The sequence below is a fragment of the Lampetra fluviatilis genome, chromosome 26 (genome assembly GCF_964198595.1).
Source record: "Lampetra fluviatilis chromosome 26, kcLamFluv1.1, whole genome shotgun sequence".
Classification (NCBI taxonomy): Eukaryota; Metazoa; Chordata; class Hyperoartia; order Petromyzontiformes; family Petromyzontidae; genus Lampetra; species Lampetra fluviatilis.
Window position 1 is genome coordinate 4,907,474 of NC_136300.1, and position 18,231 is coordinate 4,925,704.

The 18,231-nt window shown below is 42.4% G+C and overlaps 2 protein-coding genes across 3 annotated transcripts; one reads left to right on the top strand and one right to left on the bottom strand.

Annotated features, from left to right (window-relative positions):
• The first annotated feature begins 1,737 nt into the window (after window positions 1-1,737).
• Window positions 1,738-9,246, top strand: TIMM21 (translocase of inner mitochondrial membrane 21). The gene is made up of 6 exons (XM_078868569.1): window positions 1,738-2,409; window positions 4,701-4,763; window positions 5,713-5,810; window positions 6,262-6,335; window positions 8,068-8,173; window positions 9,066-9,246. Exons 1-6 carry the CDS (start codon window positions 1,926-1,928, stop codon window positions 9,153-9,155), a joined length of 915 nt encoding a protein of 304 aa, XP_078724695.1. The 5' UTR covers window positions 1,738-1,925; the 3' UTR covers window positions 9,156-9,246.
• A 332-nt stretch (window positions 9,247-9,578) lies between these two features.
• TMEM231 (transmembrane protein 231) lies at window positions 9,579-16,628 on the bottom strand. 2 transcript variants are annotated; one of them, XM_078868571.1, is made up of 7 exons: window positions 16,465-16,628; window positions 13,711-13,868; window positions 12,391-12,519; window positions 12,132-12,275; window positions 11,566-11,647; window positions 10,877-10,982; window positions 9,579-10,199 (listed from the first exon to the last, which is right to left on the bottom strand). In XM_078868571.1, the coding sequence occupies exons 1-7, from the start codon at window positions 16,598-16,600 to the stop codon at window positions 10,037-10,039; spliced, it is 918 nt and encodes a 305-aa protein (XP_078724697.1). In that variant the 5' UTR covers window positions 16,601-16,628; the 3' UTR covers window positions 9,579-10,036. The 2 variants fall into 2 exon arrangements, with proteins under 2 accessions (XP_078724697.1, XP_078724696.1); XM_078868570.1 differs by having other exon boundaries at window positions 10,046-10,195.
• Between the last annotated feature and the right edge of the window lie 1,603 nt (window positions 16,629-18,231).

Here is an 18,231-nt window from a genome sequence, read left to right on the forward strand (position 1 = left end):
GAAGTGCACGCAATTACATCACGGTGATTTACGTACTATTATATTGCATTTTTGCTGCATTTGTAATCTCTCACGTCTCAGGAACAATGTATTGCACACATGGAAATGCTTATTGGCATTTATATATGTTTATAAACCTGGAAATATTGGCTCACCAAAGCATATTTTTTGCTCATGTACTCATTTAATTAGACTTTGCAGGACTGTTACAACTGATTTATTATTTTATCTTATTCCATTGAAAATAAGTGAATATATGAAACTTGGTTTTTTTGTAGTGTCTCGCTTCTAAAGCATGTACTGTATATAACACTTTTTCCAATCATTAGTTTGGTTACAAAGACTGTATATGCCTTTGTAAATTGTGCATTGAAGCTAAAAAAAAATGTATCCTCTTGATTCTGTATTTACACTTTGAAAGTTTCATTTGATGAAAGCACTCTAAATGGAAAAAGTAACAACTAATATTACAACTATGACATTAATTTAAACACATACATCCACATTTAAAAAAAAAAGCACATGTGTTAATAACACTATGCGACATTTTGGGAAATGTTTTTTAACACTTATGAGAATTTGCAACAACACCACAGGAAATGTGCTTCCAAGATCTGGAGACCAACTGGAAAAGATTCCAGGCAGGTGTTGACAATGATGGTGAACAAGTGGAGACTCTTTGATTTTTTGAAGCTATTCACCTACATTTATTATCATGTTACAGTGCATTATCCATTATTTCTCCATTAAAAACGATAGTCCCATAAAAGCGTTAAAACATTTTTGAAGAACCCTGCATAAGGCGTGAGCACACATTTACTATGCAAACAGTGGCAACATACAGGCTGAATACGATTAGATGGTGGGTTGGTACACGTTTCGTTGAGGTTGGGCACACACACCCACCCACCCACGTGTAACTGCCGGGCGATGTGGTGGCGCACGCCTGTTATTCAGCGCTGTGGAGGCGCGGCTTTTTAAATCCTTTATATTAAGTTCGATTGCTTGCTTAGGACCGTGCAAATCTTTCGGTCGTTTTTTAACCCACTTCCCGTGATCCAATCGAGCTAACATTTTCCACACAGACTCGTTGTGCGTGACAATTAATGTTCGTGAAAAATTTGTTCAAAAATTTTACACTTTTTAGGACAAAAATATTATATTTAATTACCAATTGCTTAATGCTGCCATGCAATCATCTGACCCATAGGTGGCAGCCATCTCAAGCCAGAGGACGAGAGGACTCTAGCCGCCACGCATATAAAGGATTTATAGTGAAAAACTTTGTTTTTACGGGTTATACTTATTTAGGATCACAAAATGTCGTGAAGCTCTCTTTAAATATCTAAGCGATCTGACCTCCACCCCACCCCCCCAAAACAACAATCTGATCTTGATTTGAAGCTTTCGTGACTGCAGGAATCCATACTCTGGTTATTTCGGTAAAGTCACGTAGAAGGGAAATTAGAAAATATAATTTAATATAATTTTATTAGTATTTATTATTTTATAAGGGAAATAATAAAATAAGGAAAACATTTATTTTTATTATTTATTTTATAAGGGAAATAATAAAAGATTATTCCATATTATTTTATTATTTCCCTTCTACGTGACTTTACCGAAAGAACCAAGAATATAGTAACAACAACGATCTGCATTACGACTGGCCGCGAATAGTAAAATATAATCGCGTTCTTGAGTGTCCGCACGCGAGCTCCCGTAGCGGAGAGTGTCCCGGAAGAGGCCTCCCCACCCGCCCGCTGCCACAAGCACGAGGGAGCCGCATGGCCGCTCGCACTCCGTGTCCTTTCCTCCTTCTTCATCCTCCTTCTCCTCCTCCATCCCCGTCCTTCCTCGGCGTTCGTCCCGGGCACCGACGCGGGACGATGCCCGAGCAGTGAGCGGGCGGGCGGGCGGCGACGATGACGACGACGCTGCTGCTGCTGCGTGCGGCCTCGACCCAATGTTGCTGCTGCGGTGTCGGCGGCGGCGTCCTGGAGCCGGCGATGCTCGCGTCTCGGAGGGCATCGTCACTGGGCGGCGCGTGGACGCAGCTTTTGCCCGGGACAAGGTCACCGTGCAGCGGCTGGGGCGAGGGTTCGCGCGGGGCCAAGTCTCTGCTCGTCTGGGGACCGCCTTTAGCCGGGGCGAGGTCGCACTGCACCTGGCGGTGGTGGACGCACCGAGCGAGCCCCGCGCAATCGCCGCGCCTCTGCCACGAACGGCGTCTTTACGTCCGTCCTGGTGCGAGTCGCAGCCCGAGCGGGGCCGTGAGCCCGCGGCGCGGTCAGGTCAGGGGGCTGTCGAGGGGTGACGGCGTCGGGGCGAAGAAGCGAGAGGAGGGCGGCCGCGCATTGGCGGAACGAGCGCAGCGCGGAGCCGGGCCCGCGACCACAGCGCAGAAAGGTGAACGGGGGAGAAATCCGTGGATTATTTGCGCCGCGAGGTCGTGAAGTCGTGGTCTTTGCCGGCTATAAAGCGCGCAATGAGATATCTTTGTTGCCCGCAAAACAAAACGGTGCGGATTTGACATGGGATCTAGCTGAGGGTGGAAAGCGTTGGCCATGTTGGCGACTTGTATTTGGGGTGAGTTTAGAGGACACGACTCTGCGAGCACCAATGGGGGTTGTCCGTATTGACACCCACCATGTAATGTCCGTATCGGTGTGAGAGTGTGAAGAAGCAGCATTACCTTGTGGTCACGTCTCTCTCGACTGTGGAACTGTTGCGCGATCTGGCTATGGTGCGAGGTGGTAAACGGCAACGTTAATTCGATGTCTGCCAATGAAGGGGCACACTTTAGATTTTGTGTTTACTAATTAGTGTGGGTGTATGTATCTGTCTCCCAGGTGCAATTGTAGAATCAACACTGCTTCTTTACAGGGCGCCGCTGGCTTATATGTAACAATACATAAGCAAAGTTATAATGTATCGAGTCTCCACGTGAAAAAATATGAAAGTACTTCCTATACAACCCATCGGCTGGCCTTCTGAAAGTTCAGAATTTCAGCAGCTATGATTCAGCATAGGCATACCGGGCGGACCGGTGTTGACGTTAATCTCATCAGCAGTCGGGCTTACTTGAATTAGTGCTGGTGAAATGACAGATGTTCAGGCAAATCAGACCGGATATGTTGGATAAAGTGTTAAGCTTCTTATTTTAGTGGTGTGTCTATAAATCGATCACCTTGTATTAACTATTAACATGTTACATTTCATTTTTACATTTTAGTCGGTGCGTTGATGAGTAACCTTAGCAAGGATGAGTATATACATACATTTATATTTTGAGAGATGGTAAGAGCTTGGGTAGGCCTTTATCCAGCAGTGGATTGATAATAGCTGATGATAATGAAGACAGTCAAGCAGGGACTTATTGATAACAGAAAGAACCCGGGACAAAAATATGGTATTGATCATTAATTAATATCGAACTCATTATAATGAGTTAGATATGAATGAGTTAGATATGAACGTTAACCTAAGAAAAACAAACAATAATGTTGGTTATCTTATCGGGTATGACCCGCAAATTTTAGATTTCTAGAATTATTGGCGTTCTACTGTTCATATTATGCCCTATTAATATTGGTACGCTTCACAGTTTGAAATAGAGAAAAAAAATGTACCCTACTTATAGGTTGTGCTTAGCATTTCTCAAATCACATACGATGTACACTAAAATTAACCTTTGGTTTTCAATGCGAAATGCCGTGAGATATCGCTGTGACGACTGCTTATAATGTAACTGCGCATGTTAATGGTATGCCCTTTTAATACTGCAATGCCACACAGATCGTGGGCTATTAGCGAGCTTGTTGCAGCGGTGAATAAAGTCCATGGCATTTTCATAACATGCTTTATTAATAGCTATTTAAGAGGCTACGCTCAATGGAGTGCAAGTGTTTGATAAAGCAGCGACTTTCAAGCGCAATGTAGCTTGCAAGGATACGCCATAAAGAGCAAGACTGCAATACACTTTCCTACTCAGACATGTAGTCGGAACACACATTCCTTGTGATGAATTTGCAAAGATAATGAAAACAAATGGAAATTGTATTAACTATAAAAAAAATTGGTAATAACTAGTGTTACATTATTTCCTCACCAATCTCACAAATGCACAAAGCAGCGCTAATAAAACAGCAATTATAATGCATTAATATATTTTCCGTTTAAAGTTATTGTATGCATTCGTGCGCAACTAAATAGGCAATCAAATTGGTTCAAGATCAATAGCTTCAATTGGCTTATTTCTTTTGATCAGCCATGAGGGTCGTGAATAAATTATTGGAGGATGCATATTTGAATTAAAGAACGCATATGCAGTTAAACGGATGTGAAATTCAACCTTGCTAATCGAAGGTTCTGTAATGGTTAGCATACTGGACTTGCAATCCAGAGGTCACTGGTTCAATCTCCCTGAATGGCAGTTTGTGACAAGGGGGCATTTTTATTTATTTGATCTTGCCTATTAGTGAATGGGCTTTCCACAGTCGATCAGCCATTCGCGCGTGGTAGGATAAACTGTGGGTACTCCTACTTCTTCCAAGAAGCCTGGCCTACATGGCAGAGTAGGCCAAAGAACATCTATCGGGGCTCTATAGGGTTCCTTCAAACGGATGCCCTTCCACCAGCAGTGGTGTAATTGCAGGGCTGCACTTTTACCATCCTACGCAATGAATGTTTCCTTGCAGTGAAGGATGCAGGCCGAGACTTGACGTACCTCGGAGTCATTCTGCTAGGTGTCGGTCTCACTGGTGAGTGAGATCCTTGCACCTCTGCACACAAGGTAAATGTCACATTTGCGGAGGCTCGGTGACCGACAAGAATCGTGCTCGTTAACCTCCATTCCCCAGGCTCAATATTCCGTGACCTCACGCCAGCCACTTGATAGTAATTCAATATGGTAATGCTACTCAAGCAGCGGACATTTTTTCGAGGGGATTCCAATTTCCTAATTGAAGTCCACATAAAAGTCAATTTGAGAGGGATAATGGCCTCGTTAGGATGCTGAGCCGGTACTGCTTAGGTCTTAATGCCTGCTCGAAGGAAAACAAGTTGTTGTATATCGTGAGTTTATTGGCTGCAGCCTTACTGTGCTTAAACAATACCAGTTGTAAGATTTCACAATTGAAATTTCATAATTGAAAAGTATTTGGTCTTGCTTAATCTTTGGACACATAGAAAAACTATTAACCTATGTGCACAGCTCAAGAAAATAATGTTGAAGGATGAATCTATTGAAGAGATCACAGATATTTCTATCAGGGCCGTTCTCCAACAAACCAGTTTGTCGAGATACAATTTTAAGATTCCAATACATGTATGAAATATAAAATTGAGGTACAGTATATGCCTGCACCAACCCGCACTGATCAGCGTGGTGAAGTATGGTCATATTACCCACATGACCCACACTGTGGGGGGAGGCTGTTATCCAGCATTGGATTGACAGAGTGGCTGTTTAAGTGCAGGGAATTTTTGTGAGTAAAACGTCGCTACAAACATACCTAAATTGGCAATTAAAAATCTATATGCGCAAAATATCACTGCGTGTAGGCTTAAGAAATTCTTTGCGCGGGTGTTTGTACAGCAGAAAATTGGTGTTGATGTTATAGAAGGCATTCGGAGTTCCACCGTCTGCATTTGGGTAACTGGCGGCATACCTCTGGGTTTCCTAAGAGTATTTTTCGTGTGTGTCTGCAGGCGCCTTGCTCTACCCAGTGTTCATGGAGCTGTTCTCCTCCTGGAGTCCCAACAGAGTTTACACATCTGCCTTGGGACGCTGCCGAGACCACCCTGAGGTCACACACTCGCACAACCGCTATGCACTTTTTCCCTGGTGTAAGGGTTATAATTATGATTTCACAGGACAAAGTATCCATTCGGATGTATCACAGAGCAGTGCCACCGTAGATGTTCGAAGAATGGCTCACAGAAGTGGATACCTGAAATCTCTTCAAGTAACCTCAGGTCCACACAGTAGGGGTCAGTACTTGTCCAGCCATTGTCGCATGACAGTTAAACCGATATATTTAATTCTCGGAGGGTGGTTTAACCTCACAGTGCTTCATAAACAATGGGAGATTGAAAGTTTGTGCAAAAAAAACCAGAAACATTTTCTTTAGACACATTCAAAATGATCAGGCTCAGGTGAGAAAAATGAGGATTGATTTACTGAATTGTTCCCATTTCTCAGTGCACAAACGGTGGTCACGGGATCAACGTTTCCCTCTTCCATCTCATTGCCTGCAGGTCATGGCTGCCCTTGGACTGCCGATCAGTGGCTATGGGGAGACGACGCGCCGTGGCCGAAGGCAGCATGTCAGGTAAAGCCTTAAGTTGGCACATGCTCGAGAGGACTGCAGTCGAACCAACTTTACCCATCTACTACATGGCTATGGGGGATGACCTGTACCCAATTGTAGGCAGCATTTTTAAAGGCAATGGTGCTATTTTCAGAATTGTATTTGAAGAAAGATGCAACCCACCGTGCACAAACAGGTTGGGATGGAGGCTTGTGGGCGGCTATGCAGTGGACAGTAGAGGGCAGTGTATTAAAAGGTATTGTTGTGCTGTGCTTCTTTGCTCCATGTTTGCTCGCCCCCTTGACCGACGCACACTGACCATTGTATGTATACATGGCTGTGGGGGTGGTAATGGTGACATTGTGAAATATGGGACGGTGTAACCATTGCACGTGTGTGGGAAATACGTGAGGCTACCGGCAATTACTGTGTAAACATGAAGGTGGTTATCTGGGAGATGTCTCCTTTCCCATTAATGAAACATACATGTCACACAGCCAAAGACAGCCTAGGTGCAAGGTCTACAAGATAAGACGTGGTCGTTTTTTTGTTGAATTTTCCGCATCTTCCTGTAAACATCTTTTTGAACCATATAAGAATATTGTATGATCGTTGTGTAGAAAGTCTGCATGAACGCTGGCATTTGCATTGTTCAAACACTTGGATGGTGAACAGGTTCAAGTTAATTTATTAGGTATAGCCCTGTGAGCCATTCGGCTCTTGAATCGGGTGCAACCGCAACAAACAAAAACATGGACAAAAAACATCTTAAAGTGAATATGTGACTGAGTGCAAACAGAAAATCCAAGAAAAGACAGCAAAATATTGCAGAAAAAAAATCACCGTACACCAACGCTGTGTGCAAAAATCCCAGTGGAAGAGATTCAGTGCTGCATACCCATTATTTTGTACATGTTGGGACTCCAGCAAGACAGTAACCCCATCCGTAATTTATGGCCCCAGCATGATTGAGTTGACCGTGCCGTGACCAGGGCAGTAACCCTCAACATTGACCCGTAATGCAAGGTAAATGTTAAGAGAGCCTTACACAAGAAAGTCACGTCGCTTTATGTTTGGCTACGTCGTCTTTGGTGTAATGTGAAAGCGGGCCTTTTCCTACACGTGATCATTTATACTTGTAGAATGGCCTGAAATGCCCCGAGTCTGTAATATTTTATTTATTGAATATTTTATTTCCACATCTGGACATTTCAGCCGTCTTTAAAATTTTATGAATTACGACTGCGGGCTATGCCAGAAACAGCTTTTCTTCGTAACGTCTCATTGAAAATACATGGAGAATTTGAACTAATCAACTATTTTAGATGAGGTCAAGTAACTTTAATTCCTACTGTTATTTACATTTTTTTTAAATATTCTGGTATTATTTTCTCAGTTTATCCCGATTGTGCTTTTGGCATTATGTCGCGAGACAAAGTATCCAATTGGATTTCTCGCAGAGCCCTGCTACAACCCTCATGTTAAGAGGACAGCCCAAGGAAGTGCATATCAAGAGCTCCCTCTGAAATTCCTTCATGTGATCTCTGGTCTTCACAGTGAGAAGGCAGAATGTGTTTTACTCGCCCTTCCACGGAGTATCATGTTCGTTACATTAGTCAATCCGATCATGCTCAGCTGAAATGTAAATAAAACAGCGCAGAACCAATTACATTTTATGGGGTTTCTGCAGTCATTGGTGACTAAGGAATTCATTCACTTGTTGTAAATAATTTTTATTTCCTTTTTTACTCAGCCATTTGGAGTTCGAGCAGGAAGGAGTGAAGCACATGCGTGTCAAGTTCTACATTAGTGGTAGCGAGCCGATGGCAAAAGGCACAGTCCACGCAGAGGTGGTGCAGGTGAGTTTACAGCACAGCGCCGTGCAGGAGCATCTCCCATGTAGCCGACTTAGCCTTGCCCCATGCATGCCACATTTGCATGACCTCTGGGAAAACGTGCCTCGTTTCACAGACCGGGTTTGCCAGCTCGGCTTGTGTTTCACTGGGAGCCATATTGTGCTGATCCAAAACCACTTGGGTGTGGGATGAGAGCTTAGGAGTACGCATGTAATCGTTCGGCTTTTCCCCAGCCGAACCGGTCATGGTGACACAGGATCAATGCAGAAACAGGATGTGTTGTTAGCGATATCCATTGTTCATCTAAATCGATGGCAGTTATTATAAACGAATCATTGAAAGTTTACAAAGTGAGATGTTAAGCCTAAATTAACTCATGCCCCCTGTTAAACATTGTAAAAAAAAACATTAACCTGGGCCGCTAAGCCCAGTTTTCCATTGGTCATGGAAATGTTGCATTGGACTAACCCAGTGTGCCCATTACAGAGCACTCTTTAGATGCTCGTAAGTTTGAAAAGGATATTTAGTGCACATATCTGCTTAAACCATCTCATAGGGGTAAAAAATAATAAAGTTCTGTGTGGCTATTAACAGGTTAATTCACAAAATAACTGGTGTTAATATGAAGGGCTTTATAACAGCAGCAATTTAAGTCAATTGTTAATTTGTATCTCGCCACAAATTATGATTATTTGCTAAAACATTTGCTTCCTTTAAGGCATCGATATGGTACGAAACATGTTTAGTCAATAGCCAGCCATTATATGTAATAAATATACTGTTTTAAATATACATATATGAAAACAATACTTGATGTTGCATTTTGTAAATAATAAACCTTTGCAAATAACGTATGCATGTATTAACTGGAGGTATGTGTGCATGTTTGTCTCAGACTCCAAAAGGCAAGTTTGAGTTTAGATATCTGTTTGTGGAGCTGGAGACGTATCCAAGACGCATTATAATCATAGAAGACAACCGCTGATATTCAACACACGGATGCACAGACACATCAACATGGCGCACACCTGCTTTTCGAACTTTGGAATGTTTAATTTCACAGTACAAAACCACGTGTACACACATGCACTATCTTATGTTCTGCTTGTAAAAATGCAGTATATGCACAAATATAACTATAATTTTACAAAACATGTTTGAGCCAAAAGGAATTTATAACATTTTTGTTCAAATAACTTACACACTTGATTTATAAAATGCAGAACTTGAATGTGTGAAATAGAAAATAAAGCAAACAACATATGCCTAACAAAACAAAGATTCTTGATCTGGTGTTCATTGAAATATTAAGTAATTTTAGAAACTGTAATTGGGTGGTGAAATGTAAAATATACTTAAGATAATGCTGTGAGATTCTATGCTGCAATGTTTACACCTCATTAAGGATCATTGAGCCCATAATAGTAATAAAGGCACATGTTACAATTTACAGAAAATTGTCTAAAGCGGTCCTGCTTTGCCAAGACTGGCGTTCTACATCTGTGAATATTATGCCAGTAGGGTTACAGTATTGCATCCCTGTTTCCTTTAAGGCATCGATATGGTACGAAACATAAACATGTTATCCACTGTATGCATTTTATCCCCTGTAATACAATTAACTTCACCTGCTGTGGGAAGATTAAGGAACGCAAGTGATCAGTTACACCACATGCCTTGTGCTCTTTCTACATCCTGGATTTAATGCAACATGCAATGTCGTCCCCACTGAAATGAAATAATTACTGAAGCATTTTAATCTTTTTTTTTACAAGGGGCTCAACATATGGGTACAGATTTGGTTGCAGTGCATTGTCCAGACTGATGTCCCTGATGAGCGTAGAGGCCATCTGCTGTGCAAAGGTGTCATGCTCGGTGTATTTTGAAGGGGTTGATGGGGATTGTTCGGAGAACCTGATTCTCAAACACAAACGTTTTGATTCTCTGGAAGACCCAATGGAAGATGAGCAGAACGCTGACGTACTGCACCCAGCCAAACTTTATCTGCTCCCAGAAGCCTGGCTGGTAAGTGTCAATAAGCATGTTAAGGCAAAACCTGAAAGTAAGCCACGATTACATTTATAGAAGCACATGCCAGCTACTTGCTATGCTTTTCAAGTGTCACACGGACATCATTTAGGCACACCATCTGCTAATTGGCACGGATATAAAAGGTCCTTTAATAATTTTCCTACTGCTGGCATCGAGAAGAACTTTGGTTAACTGTAATTAACACGAATGGCTGCACCGGGTCATGGATAGCCATGACACCACATGAATACATAAAGATTATAAACATAAAAACATGAAAGGTAATACTGGACAGGAAATACAACTGGGAAATTCTGAATTGATTCCTAAGGCTGCATGCAGGTCTTACCATTGTATACTGCAAGCTGTAAAATAAAAATAATGCAACGTAAATATTAATGACCACAGCTGTTAACGTATTAAGTTGTACTGTTAGTAACAACCGTTAACGCATTTACTGAAATTATTGAGCGGCAGATGTCAGAGGTGTGGACTCGAGTCATGTGACTTGGACTCGAGTCAGACTCGAGTCATGAATTTGATGACTTGCGACTCGACTTGGACTTGCATAACAATGACTTTGTCCCACCTCTGGCAGATGTATTCCTGTAGAAATTGCTGTGTCGAGTTATCAGCATTCATCAATGTGAAGTATAGTACAATGGTGAAGGATATAGGATGGTCTCCTCTGGGTAGCGGATGAGCAGGTTAATGACGAAGGGAGTGGTATCAGCTCGGCCAGACTTCCACATAGCCATCGTGTTGCCAAGTACTGTACTCACTGAAAATGCAAATTTACAAATGGAGACATTAGTATTTAAATAGAAAATAATCACCTGTTTTCTCTTCCCACCTTTTGTAAATCCAATAACTTTATTTTGGTTCTTGATGGGGAAAATGTAAGTATTGCCTCATCCACGTAAAAGTGTTTTACACATTACACACAGGCTTCTGGGAGTGCACAATTTCAGCAGCATTGGGTCAATACGAACAAACTACCGTTTTTTACATTTGGTGTCTTATCAGCAGTTAGGCTTGCTTGACCAATGATTGATATCAGTTCTTTCCTATAAGCAGTTCACCAGCATTTGTATGAGTAGCCTCTACACTTTGAATTGACTATCACAATGACCTGTAATACTGCTGTGTGCAACTTATACATTTTTATTTGCAGCCCTTAATCGACTGCTGGATGAAGGCCATATGGGTTATGCGGGTTTGCCCATAGTTACCAAGCTGGTAAGTGCACGTTGGTAAAGGGAGGCTCAAGACAGAATATCGAATGTAGGTCACTGGGTTCACAGCACAATGTGCTAACCACTGCACCACCACTAGTGTGTGTAGTATAATGCACAGTATCTCACCATTCCTTTCCTGATAGGCGTGGATTATCTCGGTAAAATCGTAAGCTTCGGCAAATGGACTGCTACCATTGACCACTGAAACCTGAAGTGAAACGTGAAAAGGAACAATATAGAATTCAATAGTTATTGGTATACGTTGTGAGCAAGTGACTACTTGTCAGTGTAAACAATCTTTACTTGTCAATGATAATGTGTAGGTTGGCTGTAACTAAGAACAAATGAAACTAGTTCTGTTTCAATAGGACAATAATCTGTTGTAGTTTTGGGCTTCTGAAGATAACCTACATATATTGTTTTAGATCTGAAGATTAACTACACTGCATCGACAATGTAGGAGCATCGACAATTATCGGGAAATAATTAAGGAAATGTTTCGTAAACTAAAACTAGAGCCTCTCTTGGCAATGTATGCAGTAACTTACAGCATATGGCGAGTATGTGTAAATGATTTGTCCATGATTTGTTTAAGTATGCGGTGACTGATCAGCTGTTCATAAGATTTTGGGAGGAAAGTCAGACAAGCCAACGGTTATTGATGAGTGGCAAAGCATTGCCACTGGTTGTACGTTGTAACGCGTGTCCAGGCCACGGTGAGCAAGTGGCTCTCGCTGCCGAAGACGCAGGTCTCCATTGACGCTCAGCTCGGAGCCATGCAGCGGGGAAGAATGCTGCGCCAGGGCCATGCTCTGCATCACCAGCGTGGGCATTCGCTGTACCCACATGCAGACCACAAGCTTGTTTATTCACAGGAGAATGACCATATGCTTATGCAGACACACATGAACAGTCAAACCAACAATGAAAATGTGTTTGTGAGGTGCTTACAAACAGCTTGTAGGAAAAGGTGAGCAGAAGATGCACACCGACCACTTCATCTGCAGCGTTCATTGGCATGGACAGGGAACAGTGCAACCGGTCTGCTTTTCCGTCCAGATTCACGTCCTCCTCCCTTGCCTGTGCCAGCCAAGCATAGAAACATTATTTCACTTGGCAGCTGTGGGCTCATTCAAAAGAAACGTTGTAAGAGGTGAACTGTGCATAATAGTTTTATGGATAAATGAATTCCCGTTGCTAAATACAGCGGAAATCCACTTAACCTCTATTTTTCACACCCCCAAATGATACATCTCTCATCTGGGTGAATAGTCATGCTTATCCATGGATTAAAGGAGTACATCATAAGTTTGCAAAATTAATGCTATCTGTGCGCAGTTGAAAATCATGCAGTGGGTCTGTACACAACAATAAAAAGGCAACGATTTCCAGGCCATGCGCAACTTTGGCGGCGGCAATAGTTAGCGGTAAATGAATAATACTATCTGCACGAATTTGCAGATTTTACCGAACCACTATTCACTCAGAAGCAGTCTTCCGGAAGCACGCCATCTTATTCGCCATGCTGTTTTGTGGACAAGAGTGGTAACACAGAAGTGGTGGGAAATTCACCCTGGATAAGGGGAAAATGTGGATAGGCACAAATAAATGGATCTCCCAAAAGAGTATACCCTTAAAATTAGCGGGTTTTTAATCATCGCGGCTTTGCATTTTCGCAACAAATTTATTGTAGTTCTGTCTGAAATTCGCTGGGTTTTAAATATTCGCGGCCATAACGACTCCCTGTATGGTACATATTGTACCGACGCATGGGGCGGTGCAGTTGGCGAGTGCGCCAAAGTTACCAACTATGCGGACGTACTGTGTTATCGTTAACCGTGGCCCCTAAGCTAAATAAATTGACATTATTAAAAGTTTATATAACACCGCAAATTCATATTTTAAATAATAAATGTTTATGTTCATCATTAAAGGTGAGTTAAATAACAATAATACTATACAATATATGTACTCATAAATATATGCATACAATTTATATATTTCAATGTAATGTTTATGCCCCATAACCATATATTCCTCATGAGCTTTCATTATAAATATTCGCGCTGCTATACAGGAACTCTTCCCCGCAAATATTAAGGTCTTATTGTGGATAATACACAAGTCTTATTTCAGGAGTTGCGGTACGACATTGTGAAACCCAATCATTTTGATTGCGGAGCATTGTGGATAACCCTCGGCTGATATTCTCGGCACAAGCACAGAGGGCTTCATCCTGCCGCCTCGCTAGTTCTGCTGGGACAGACGCACGGTAACGAAAGGAGTGCGCAGCTCGGGCAGCAGAGAGTTGAGGTTCTCGAACGTGCTCCATGCGATGGGCGTTGAGCGCGTCTCCAGCAGCAGCATGATGTTGTAGTTGAAGTTCACGGTCGGCTGCTCCACAAATGAGGCTGTTCTCAGCCAGAAGCCTTATGGTGCATGCCCGCAGTGAGTGGAGAGCAGGGGTGGGATGGGAAACAACAAAACATCACTTAACTTGGTCGTTATAAACCTACAATCCTAGCCAGATGTTGCAGGCAACGTTCATGTTTCCTGGATAATGTGCCAGCCACTGGCACTGCTGATCCGCTGCATTTTTGTTTTTACAGGCAATTGAGTTTAGGCCAGTCTCAATACATTGATAACTGGATTTCCAAAGCATCTAAATGTGAACCGTACCATTTGTAGCAAGCTGACAGGTCTCAATCTGATCACCAATGAGAGGTCTTGTGAAGTGAAGCAAAAAAGACTTAAGTGGTATCATCTGCCTCGGCAATTTATTTTGTCGTACAAGATGTTCTGCTGATTTATTGTGGAAAAACATTAAAATTTTGACTTGAAACTTTCGTGACTGCAGGAATTCATATTCTTGGTTCTTTCGGTAAAGTCACGTAGATAGAAATTAAAAATAAATTACAATAAAAGCAAAAAACCCACGACGTTTCGATCGCAACACAAGCGGTCTTCATCAGGCGGAGAGAAAAGAGGGGAGCAAGCCTTCAAATGCAACTGCTTCTAAGGGCTTCCAAAGTTGTGAGTGGGCGGGGACGAGAGTTGCGAGGCAGCAGCAAGTAAAGCTGTGAAGCGTGAGATCGAGGTGGAGCTGATGGCGAGGGGCAGTCCCCCTCCCCCCCCACATTGTCTAACACACCTGGACTGTGCCCCTCGCCTTCATGTCCACCTTTCTCCCCCTATCTCTACCCCCCTCTCTCTCCCCCCATCTCTACCCCCATCTCTACCCCTCTCTCTCCCCCTATCTCGACCCCCTCCCTCCCCTATCTCTACCCCCTCTCTCTCTCCCCCCATCTCTACCCCTCTCTCTCTCCCCCCCTATCTCGACCCCCTCCCTCCCCCTATCTCTACCCCCTCTCTATCTCCCCCTATCTCGACCCCCCCCTCTCTCTCTCCCCCCATCTCTACCCCCCTCTCTCCCCTCCCTCTCTCTCTCCCCCTCCCTCCCCCTATCTCTACCCCCCCTCTCTCCCCCCCTCTCCCCCCCTCTCTACACCCCCTCCTCCCCCCATTGTCTAACACACGTGAACTGCGCCCCTCGCCTTCAGCTCCACCTCCACCCTCGATCTCGCGCTTTACTCCGACGTTGGCACCGGCTGGCCCGCCCCTGCTGTTTACACCACACAGCTTTACTTGCTGCTGCTGCTGCGTCGCAACTCTCGTCCCCCGCCCACTCACAACTTTGGAAGCCCTTAGAAGCATCTTAATTTAGAAGCAGTTGCATTTGAAGGCTTTGCCCCCCTCTTTTCTCTCCGCCTGATGAAGACCGCTTGTGTTGCGATCGAAACGTTGTGGGTTTTTTGCTTTTATTTTAATTTATTTTTTATTATCTACGTGGCTTTACCTAAAGAAGCAAGAATATGAAAAACATTCAATTCGCAAACTTAATTCCTTTACCTGATGGCTCGAATTAAATATAGCAGATAATTGCAAAGAAAATAAAAAGGCCAATCTTTCCACATTACTAATCATCGTATAATGATTATCAATTCACATCCGAATGGACAATGCAAATAGAACATTGGGTTAAGGTGACGAGATATTTGAATCACGGATAGTCTCGTGGTAAGGCACATGTTTAAACATAACGCATATCAAGCACTAGATGTCAGTATCAGGTTAAATACAACTTTATATTCTACTTTACGTGATATCTCACTTTAAATGACACCGCTTTCATTGACAGTGAAACTCCCTGAAGGTGTTTTACGCAACTAGCCACATTAGGGCAAATTTTACACTTGGGTTGTAATTTACAGCAAATATAAGTTTGAGAAAATGTCTTTATTCTAGATTTGAAGCTTTCGTGACTGCAAGGAAAGTCACGTAGTTAAAAGTAAATAATAAAAATAATAATAGAAATAAAATAAGTAGAAATAAAATAATTATTTCTATTATTATATTATGTTAATAATATAAACAATAAAATAATGATTCCTATGATTTTTATTTCCATTTTTATTTATTACTTATTTTTACCTACGTGACTTTACCAAAAAAACCTAGGAGTATGAGTTTGACAAAATGTGTTTGATGCAACTGACCATTGCATAGAGATAGCTTATTAAGTCTCTGACCGCACACATTAACATGTTTTTTTTTATTTCACAAGTCACTACACATTGCAAAAAAAAATACTAATCATTTCTACAGCTGTTAAAATGTTGTAAATCTGTACAATTGTTAAAGGATGTAATTAAAATGGTCTTGTATTGACGATAAGGAAAGCATGGGCCTTACGTAGTTGCTAGGTAACCGGCGATTGGACGCCTCTGCACGTGTCTGCCTAAGCCGCAGCTCGATCCAAAACAATTAAACAATTTACACCGAAACATTTCTCTCTTTGTTTTTAATACCCTGACGTTGTCGTTGTTTTACTCTTGCGCGCAAACATTTTTAAAGAGTCTCTCATTTTTCTTTTTTTTTAATAAACCAAACTCGCGGCCGTTCAGAAAAGCCAGGGCCGCTTGGGCGTTTAAAAAGTGCGAAACGCGATGGGAATCTGCGACCCACCTTGGCTGCGGTAGACGACGAGCAGAGGCGGGATGTAGGTGAGCAGAAGCGTGGCGACGATGAACAGCGACGCCTTGGAGAAGAAACTCGTCCTGTAGCGAACGAGAGCCGGGTGCGAGAACACCTCGTAAGCCATTGCTGCTGCACATACACTTCAAAGTCCCTAGTCCGCACAAGCGGCAAGCGCTCTGTCGTCGGTGCCGATTGGCTGGCGCGGCACGCGGCTGCGCTCCGTCAGCCAATCGGAAGGGGAGACTCGGTGAGCCTGGTTTGTGTGTACTACCAAATACAATGGGGGCAGGCTCAGAATATTAATGGGGGAATCCGATGAGCTGTAAAGCTCTTTGTCCCAGATGTCCAATTGGACGTTAGAACAAAATACAAAAAAACGATAGGATTGCAAAGTATAGGAAATGTGAACAAATAAAGAAATATACAATAAAACTAAACATTTTGTTTTTATTTTACCAGGTAAGGCCAACTAAGCTTGTCGCTTCTTTTTCAGAAGCAACCTGGTAAAGTATTGGAAAGTTAATACACAAATAAAATAAAATATTTTTTTTATTTCACCAGGTAAGGCCCACTGAGCTATTTAGCTTTTTCAGAAGCGACCTGGCCACAAACAACAGTTAAACCAAGTGTCGTATTTATCATCGTATGGAAATTTATAGCAGCTAAATAATTGAAATAATCGAGACGCATATTTCTAAATGTGGAGGGGAAAAACGGGAGGACCCAAAAATCCACGCGACCACGGGGATAGAGACACCGAAAACTTCAAATACACAGCAGCAGGCGTCTGGGTCAGGATCGAACTCATGACCCCACCTTGCACACAAGGCTGGGGTTTTCACACCTGATGATGATTGCTTGTGAGAATTGTTTTTCTTACCCTTTAATCTGGCAACAAAACTGACACCTTTTTTTACAAGGAGTCATGTTTGCATAGACCACAATACCTGAAATCATAATGCAAACAAAAAACATAACTCTGATAATGTATGCACTGTCCTTGAAGTTGGAAAATGAGGTTCCAATGATGATTGCTGGTGTTGCAATCGAAACGTCGTGAGAATTATATTTTTGATTTTTATTATTTCCCTTCTACGTGACTTTACCGAAAGAATCAATAATATGAATCCCTGCAGTCACGAAATCTTTAAATCGAAATTTAAGGCGAGAGAGTTAGCATCGCACCAATGTTGAGCTATTGCATGACAGCGATACACCAGCTGAATGTGACATTGCAGTTGTCGCTCTGCGATCTCTCTACATCATCAGCCGCACGAACGAAAGAAGACGAATTCATACAAATTGCACTTTTATTTAATCGCTCCAATTTCGTAGCATGCATGGGAAACGCGCGTGCTATCGTTGGTTCCGATTGGCTAAGGCAGCGTTGTACCCGCTCTACCAGCCAATCAGAAGAGGCGTTTCATGAGTTTGGTTTATATGTAGTGGAAAATACAAACGGTAACATGCACTGATTTTAACGCATTATATTAACAATGAAGTAATTAGGGTAATTGTTAAAACTAACCGCTATTTATTAAAACCTCTATAATAATTGCGTAATGATTATGCAACAATTTTCTGGAAAACTAATGTCTATGCAAATTTGTGTGTCTATTTTTGCAAACTTTTTAAAATAGGTGGAATATGCCAGGTAAATATATTTGTTCACTGCTGTAAAGTTTGGGGTACATCTTGTGCGTGATTTACCGGCGCAAACATCAGGAAAACAGAAAACAAGAGGTGGATTCACGA

What these genes read in the sequence shown, in the direction of transcription:
- TMEM231 (XM_078868571.1), bottom strand. Translation starts at nt 16,600, where the DNA reads ATGGCTTACGAGGTGTTCTCGCACCCGGCTCTCGTTCGCTACAGGACG. An exon ending in TGCGCACTCCTTTCGTTACC is followed by an intron (nt 12,520 to 13,710) that starts GTGCGTCTGTCC and finishes TGGCTGGCACAG; the next exon opens with GCAAGGGAGGAGGACGTGAA. An exon ending in GCCTGGACACGCGTTACAAC is followed by an intron (nt 11,648 to 12,131) that starts GTACAACCAGTG and finishes GTTTCACTTCAG; the next exon opens with GTTTCAGTGGTCAATGGTAG.
- TIMM21 (XM_078868569.1), top strand. Translation starts at nt 1,926, where the DNA reads ATGACGACGACGCTGCTGCTGCTGCGTGCGGCCTCGACCCAATGTTGC. An exon ending in GCTAGGTGTCGGTCTCACTG is followed by an intron (nt 4,764 to 5,712) that starts GTGAGTGAGATC and finishes GTGTGTCTGCAG; the next exon opens with GCGCCTTGCTCTACCCAGTG. An exon ending in GCTGCCGAGACCACCCTGAG is followed by an intron (nt 5,811 to 6,261) that starts GTCACACACTCG and finishes CATTGCCTGCAG; the next exon opens with GTCATGGCTGCCCTTGGACT.